Source organism: Chinchilla lanigera, unplaced genomic scaffold (assembly GCF_000276665.1).
Source record: "Chinchilla lanigera isolate Chin_1 unplaced genomic scaffold, ChiLan1.0 scaffold00007, whole genome shotgun sequence".
NCBI lineage: Eukaryota > Metazoa > Chordata > Mammalia > Rodentia > Chinchillidae > Chinchilla > Chinchilla lanigera.
In genome coordinates, this window is record NW_004955408.1 from 39,082,056 (window position 1) to 39,090,358 (window position 8,303).

The 8,303-nt window shown below is 35.0% G+C and overlaps 1 protein-coding gene across 1 annotated transcript in view; it reads left to right on the plus strand.

The window, feature by feature from the left end:
- The window catches only part of Hsd17b4 (hydroxysteroid (17-beta) dehydrogenase 4), a 95,840-nt gene that overhangs the window by 41,028 nt on the left and 46,509 nt on the right, over positions 1 to 8,303 (plus strand). Inside the window, exons 14-16 of the mRNA XM_005376550.2 lie at positions 731 to 782; positions 4,590 to 4,661; positions 7,160 to 7,263. Coding sequence (XP_005376607.1) covers positions 731 to 782; positions 4,590 to 4,661; positions 7,160 to 7,263 — 228 coding nt within the window. The remainder of the gene's footprint in view (positions 1 to 730; positions 783 to 4,589; positions 4,662 to 7,159; positions 7,264 to 8,303) is intronic.

An 8,303-nucleotide genomic window follows, 5' to 3' on the forward strand; every position in this document is an offset into this window, starting at 1 on the left:
AAAATAGTAAAAACGATACAGGATTTCCAAATAAAATGATAGGAATTAACAGTGGTTGTTATATTATAGTTTGTTATCTTCAGTGAAATTGTTCAGATTACCAGATGTAAGAATGCGAGATTAATGAAACAGTTAAAGAGAATTCTTGTTTTGATATATTGAAGAGGCTGTTAAGTTACAGTTAAGTTACACAATGCTCTCAGTATTTAATTTTTGTAAATAATTGTAATATATACATGGTTGACATTGATAGTGCTTTTACTTTGAATAGGTTGTAAGGTTTACCTTTGTGTTTTTGTTGGGTCATTTCTCTTTGGTATGTATGACCTGGACTTACCTTACTAGCATTGGCTCATTTGTTCATTTTTATTCAACAGATAATTATGTTTCAGGCACTGTTGTAAGCTCCGGGAGTACAGCCTACTTTAGGGACTTTTATTGGTAAATATTCTGTAATTATCAGGCAACAAAGATTTATGAATGCCAAGAAAGAGCACAAATGTATCTTTCCCAGAAGTACTGGCAGCCTTTAGAGTGGGGAACTGATTATTTCTGGATGAGAGGATTAGGAAGTAGAAGCCAAACTGAGATAGATGATATAGGAAGAATAGTGATGCGAGGGTGCTGATTGTATGTGTGAACGGAAAATGTCACTTCTGATTAGCACTATCCGCAGGCAGGACCTGGGGACAAGAAAGGTTGCTAATACAATTTGCTTATCCTAACATAGGTTCTTCATGGGGAACAATACTTGCAGCTATATAAACCATTTCCTAGAACAGGTGAGTACCTGGATATGTTAATTACATAATACCACAATTGTATTTTCTTTTTCTTTTTCTTTTTTTTTTTTTGGTTTTTCTCCGGTACCGGGAACCGAACTCACGACCTTGCGCTTGCCAGGCAGGCGCTTTGCCGCTGAGCTAAATCCCCAGCCCCCCACAATTGTATTTTCTGATAACCCTCCACGCTCTGCCATGGTATTAGACCGGCACAGAGTAGCCTGGTAAAACATAGTAGAAGTAATTATGTGCCCATCCACAGTTTGATTAGGTTGATTTGGTTACCTTAGATGTTGGTTTTGTTTACCTCAGACTTTGTCCAGTACCACTCTTTTATGTTACTGTCAATGTGTTCTATTAATTATGTGTCATTAGCAGTTGAAAGGGACATTTGTGTGTATTTTAAATGTAGTGATTGTGCTAGCACTTGTGACCCCTATGATTAGAGTCCTTTGTCCTTTTTCTCAGATATTTATCTTGATATTTATTTTAATAAAGTGAACAGTATTTAAAGATCCCAAATTTCTTTTTTTTGGTTTTTCTCTGGTACCGGGAACCGAACACACGACCTTGCGCTTGCCGGGCAGGCGCTTTGCCACTGAGCTAAATCCCCAGCCCCGATACCAAATTTCTTACAGTTTTTCTCCCTTTTTTTTGAGAAGGTAAAAACAAGCCTTTGTTGGTTCTCATCTTTTCTCAGTCTTGCTTGCTTTCAGTCACCAAAGCTTTCACTGTAACTTGATATACAGTATTTGTTTTCCTTCCTCTTATGTCAGAATGTTATCTAATTTATTGGCCAGAGGAGTTTTATCATTGTACATTGTGTAATATAGATGTCAACAAATAGCTAGAGCCCTATTTTTTCTTAAATCTTTATATTTATCTAAAGTTTTTGTGTATTTTGTTGCTTTATTTTAGTATAAGTATCATAGCATAAACTTCAAACAGCCTGTTTTATCTGAGATGGACCACAGTTTGTGGTGACTGTACATTCATCATATATCTGCTGAATACTTAGCATTTACAAAGCATAGTATTAGGTATTGGGTACTTTTCTAAGCTGACTGCATATTAAAATTACCTGAATTATTACATCGTCTGTTATTTTTAGTAAAACATAGTATTAGTCACTTTCCTTTCCCTAGTACAAAATGTCTGATGTCTACAACTTAAAGGATGAGAGGTTTGTGTTGGTTCAGTTCCAGGGGGATCAGTCCAGAGTTGGCAGAACAGCATGGGCGGAAGGCTGGCAGAGGACAGCTGCTTGTCCCACAGCAGCCAGGAAGCAGAGAGAGAAGGGAGCCGGGAACAGAGATCAGCCCTCAGGGACCCTCCCCTTCCTGCAGAGCCCCATCTCTGAGCAGACTTCTTGGGGACATTTTAGATCTAAACCGTGACTCAGGGGACCCCACCCTTGAAGATCGTGTGTGCATTCCTACGTGTGCTTGTGGGTGGTGGTGGCCTCAGCGGCAGGGAAGGCTCCTTGTGTTTCATATGCAACCAGCCGAACTGGTTTGTGTGACATCTGTTGCTGTAAGTAACAGAAGTGTATTTGATTCTGCCTTTGGGGATTTTAAAATATGGAGAGATTAGACATACACTCCAAAATGATTAAAATGTCACAATTATTTTTCTTGATGTATTTAACTCCTTATCCTCAAGTTGTTTCTCATGAATTATTTTAAAATAGCACCTGTGCATTTTCATTACGTAGTTGGCAAGTTTATTCTGTCATTAGTATGAGTGTTCAAATTTTGAGATATTGTGGTTTTTAAATTGCAGAAAACCAAAGGGTATAACTACTAGTTGTAATCTGTCTGTATAATCGTACCAGCAGACCGATGTCACCATCTGCTTTTCTGAGTTACAGTGTTACTATCATAAGCTGGCTTTCCCTCATCAGGACAGAGTAACCATTAGATGGAGTGAAAGAAACTAGTAATGGCACTATTTTTCTTCACGAACCAGAACATGTTCTATTCAGGATGTTCTGTTCTTAGATTTTCTTAGTTTGGGTTTGATTTATTATGTTGCAATATGATCTTTATTAGACTTACTTCTTGCTCAACATAACCTGTTAGTACAAAATAATACATTATTTCATCTGGGAAGTGAGGTTGATAATGTTACCAACTTTGATTTGCTTAGGGAATATGTGACCATTAAAGACTAGTATATATAAAAGTGCTTTTGAACACCTAAGCATTATGCAAATAGAATTATTGTGCCAGCTTTTGAAAGCAGAATCTCAGAGTTGTGGCTTTGTTAGTATAGGATCTGACTTTTTTCTCTTAAGTACTCATTTAGCTAGATTTGCACAAAATTATAGAATTATATATACTTATAGAAAAATTAGAAACTACAGAAAAGTAGATTATGAAAACAATTTGTCTGGAATTACTTATTTAATATTTATTACATATTATTAGTGCCAGGCATTCTAACAATTGACAGTGTAACTATGGAAAAGATAATATCCTTGCTTATGCAGTGCTTAGAGTCTTGTCTAGGAGACATTTGGCAGTGATAAATACTTTATAATACTTCATAGTGGAAGGGATGTAAGTGCACAGGTACAAACAAAAGGTCTCTAACCTGGAATAGAGTTTAGAGTTGGGGAAAGCTTCTTGGTTGGAATAAATTCTAAGGTGAGATCTGAGGGTTGAATTAGGATTTAACTGTGCAGAGAAGAGACTGAAAAATGTTTTGAGCAAAGGCAACACTGTGTGCAAAGGTTTGGAAGTGAGAAAAAAGTATTGACTATTCAGGGAACTGCAAGTTGGTCAAGTGTCCTAAAGGCCATACTCAGAAGGGTAGTAGGGAATGAGGATAAAGAGGGAGCAGTCTCAGTGTCATTCTAAAGGCAGTGTAACCAGGGAAGGACTCTGAAGAGGAGAAAGTATGTAAACAGATTTGGATTTTGAGAGGCATCACTCTGGCTTGTCTTTGTAATGCTTGGCATCTCTTTTACCATCTCTCACATGCAGAGAGATGCTGAGTTACTTGATTCTCTCCCTTAAATACATCCAGAATTTTTCTATTTTTTTCTACCTCTCCTTCAACGTCGTCATTTCTCACTGTGTTTTTCTCTAACCTTCTAAGTATTCTGTCTCCATTCTTGTTCCCCTCCAGTCTTTTCTCCTCACCATAGTAAGAATGTTATTTCTAAAATGCAAATGTGTTTGCTGCTTCCCTACTTAACCTTCCAAATGTCTATCCATAGGCTTCAGATGAAGTTAAAATGTTTTAATATGACCTAGCTTCTACCAGTGTTGCATACTTAAGCCTTGATGCTTAAGTTTGTGGTTTGGCAGCTAGATGGTTGGTGTCACTCAGTTATACAGAGAACAGAGAAGAGCAGGTTTTGAGGGAAAGATGAGTTCACCCTTTAATAATAATAATCTATCAGGATGTTACCATTTAAACAGTGATAGAGTCTATAAGAGAGCAGACTACTGAGAAACAATGTCCCTTTGAAACTGAGAGTTGAAGAAGAATGGGGTAGATGGTGTTGGTGCTCAAAAAATGTTTGTTGGGTGATGAGACAAAAGAGATCAAGAAGGATTATTGACATTGAAAATTATTATTTTTAAAAAATCATGTTTTTCAGAAATATTAATGTTTCAAATTAGAAATTTGGGTAGTCTTGAATTATGTTGACTTTTCTAGTGAGTTCAGGAAAATTTTTTCAATGTTTGATTTTTTTAGTTTTGCTGAAGTTATAGTGGAAACTATGTTATACTCTTTCATGTCTGAATAATTTATTGTCTTTAAACAATACTTATTTTACTTTTTATTTCATTTCAGGAAAGTTAAAATGTGAAGCAGTTATTGCTGATATCCTAGATAAAGGATCTGGCTTAGTAGTTGTTTTGGATGGTAACTTCTTTACATTTCCTATAATGATATTGTTAGATTGATAGGCTTTGTGTGTAACATATTTTTTAAAGTTAGTTTTTATTACTATATTTTTGCAATACATAATATGCAGTGTGTACCAGTTGCCCAAGATGAATGTAGTTATTTTGTAACATTTCACTACAGAAGTTGACTAATATGTTTACATTTATTTTCCATTATGTAAGAAAGCAAGATAAACATTTAAAAATTTTATAAGCTCTTTAAGAAAAATAAGGAAGGAGCAGAAAATGAAGTAGACTGCAACTAGGGCCAGAGAGGGTGGAGTATTTCAGTGAATGTAAGCAACATTACCAAAGTGGGGAGTTGAGAAATGTGGCTTATACACAGATATTGATGAGAATTATGTCTGAAGTATATTTTTGGCAGAAGAAACATTAGCCCTCACTTGATAGGCTTTCTTACTGCTATTCTTTTCTGTGTTAGCTATTTGTAACTTTGAACATATTTAGCCACAGGATCATTCTTCTAAATAGTAACTAGGTTTCTAGACTTGTACATTTAAATCTGTTGAACACATAATGTAGTTTAAATACCATAGCCACGTTTTACCTGCAGTGGGGAAAAAAAACATTATAGTAATTTAATAAATATTGAAATATTAGTAATTAAACATAAGTTAAAGACATATTGCTTAAATTGTATTTTAAAGTTTAACAGGAAAAATTTATTGTGAAAAATTTGGAAGTGAAGAATAGTAAAAAATTTAATATTACCTGATGTTTGGAATGTACACCATGTAATTTTTATATAGTAATGCAAAGGCTGCTTCTTGACTTACCATGGGGGTTATGTCCTGATAAACCTAGTGTAAATTGACTCTCAACTACTCCAGAGGCTGAAGCAGAAGGATCACAAGTTTAAGGTCAGCCTGGGCAATTTAGTGCCCAGACCTTATCTCAAAGAACAATTTAGAAAGGGCTAGGGGTGTAGCCCAGTGCTCTCTGGGCTCAATTACCAGTACCATTAAATTAAAAAATAACATTGAATGCACCTAATACCAAACATCATAGCTTAGCAGCACAAAACAGTATACAGTATTAGTTGTTTACCTTCATGATTGCATGGCTGACTGGGAGCTTTGGCTTCTGACCCCTGCCAAGCATTGCAAGAAATTGTCACATTTGCTAGCTTTTGGGGTGGGGGTGAAAAATTGAATTTAAATTAAAAATTTAAAGTATAATTTCCACTGAGTACTCATGTACAGCATTCACACCATTGTAAAGTGGAAAAATTATAAGTTGAATCATTGAAAGTCAGGAACCATTCATATGAATATGCTGCTTTAGAATTTGGCTTTGTTTTCACTTAGGAATATATATATATATATATTTTTTTTTTTCTTGGTTTTTCTCCGGATACCAGGAACCGAACTCACGACCTTGCGCTTGCCAGGCAGGTGCTTTGCCGCTGAGCTAAATCCCCAGCCCTTCACTTAGGAATATATTGAAAATACGTTTTGATACTCAAATACTATGTATTTTTGCTCTCCTTTTTTTCTACTTCATCCTTCTTTTCTTCCTCTCTTTTATTTTAGGTTTTTATGCTTTTCATTCCTGGTGTTGGTCAACATTTGGCTAAAGTTTTCATAATTATCGGTTAATCTTCTGATAAATATAACATACCACAACACAAGACTTATTTAGTACCCTGGCTTTGATCTTTATCATTGTCACTTAATCTGTCCCATTTACTTAACTATACATTGGTCACAGTGTATTAGATAATGTAAATAAGCTTAGATAAAATAAGTTACCCCGATTTCATGTGTAATAGAGATAAGAATATTGTTTTAAATGCAGATTGCCATAATTTTTCTTATTTTGTGTTTGGTATGCAATTCAAAATCATATTCCTAGTTTTTAAGAACTAGGTAGATATTAAATTAATAAATAGAGGGTCTGCTATCTTAGTCATTTTTTTATTTGCTAACTTATATAATTTATTTACTGCTTTAGTAGTTAATTTAATGATTATGGTCCTATTTTGTACCAAGGCACTATTCTAATTTCTTGTAATATAATGGTGAACAGAACTGTCAAGATTCTGTCCCTACATGGGTTATACCTTTATTTTTACTTTCCTGTTTATAGTACATGTTTCTGAGTGCTTTGACAGAATGTACGAAGTTTGAATATGTTTATTTGTATTTTCTGTTGGAATTGTTTGAAATACTTGTTATGGAAAAAAATGGAATTGTGAATGGCAGTTTGGAGAGGTTTAGAAATGAGAAAAACTGCTTTTTCCTAGTGAAAAGGCTTTATGAAGTGCTGCTTCTTTCTGCCCATCAGAGTCTGGTGGAGAATGTATTCAAGTGAGTGCTTCATAATGCAAACATGGCTATTGGTGTAGAACCCCTTGAGAACTGGATTTTGGTTTTGAAATTTTTACAGAAATTGTTGACCATATCTTAATTAGTTATGTGTTTTGTTCGTAACAACTTTTTATTTACTTTGTAGCCTATGCTTATTCTGGGAAAGAACTTATATGCTATAATCAGATTTCTCTGTTTGTTGTTGGCTCTGGAGGCTTTGGTGGAAAACGAACATCAGAAAAACTCAAGGTAAGGCATGGCTTTTTATAAAAATTGAGACGTAATATTGTCACATCTTTAAGGGATAGATCATAGTAATTCAGTACATGTATACAGTGTATAATAACCAAATCAGGGTAGTAAGTATTTCTATCTCTTGAAACAACCATTTTTGTTGGGAATTTCTTATTCTTCACTTTTAATTATTTCGAAATACAGATTGTTTTAGAGTATAGATACTCTATTGTGCTTAAGAAGAATCAGAAATAATTCTTTCACTCTTGTTTTGGAGTCCCCTAATGAACTTCTTGTGGCCCTTTCCCCCTCTCCAGTCTTTATAACTACTTTTTTTTTTACACTATTCTTCTATAAGCTTGACTTAATAGTCTCCACAAATGAATTTTAAAAAGGGATATTTATCTTTGTGTGTCTGGCTTATTTCACTTAACATAATGACCTCCAGTCCCATCCATTTTGCTGCAGTGACAGTATTGAATTCTTTTTATGGCTGAGTAATCAATCTGCCTCCTTCCGTCCCTCTTTTCCTCCCTCCCTCATACAGTCTCTTCTCCCTCCTTACCATCCATCCATCCGGCCAGCCAGCCAGCCATCCAACCATCCACCCATCCATCCATCCATCCATCCATCCACCCACCCTCCATCTATACATCCATACATTTTCTTTAGCCATTCGTCTACTAAAAGGCATCTGAATCGATTCCATATTTTAGCTACTATGAATTGTCTATACTCCACAATAAATGGAGGAGCATAGAATCTTTTTGTTATAATGTTTTCATTCCCTTTGGATATATACCCAGTAGTGGAAACGTGGGATCATATGGTAGGACCACTTACAGTCTTTGAGGAATTTTTATTATGGAAAAAATTATGTTTTCCATAATTTCTGTCCAATATAAATTCCTGTCAACAGTATATAAGAGTTCTCCCCTTCTCCATGTCCTTGCAGTATTTGTTGTTGTCTTTTTTTTTTTTTTTTTTATTTTAAAGATAAAAGGAGGGAAACATTAACAGACATACAACATTTTACAACATATCACAAGCACAAT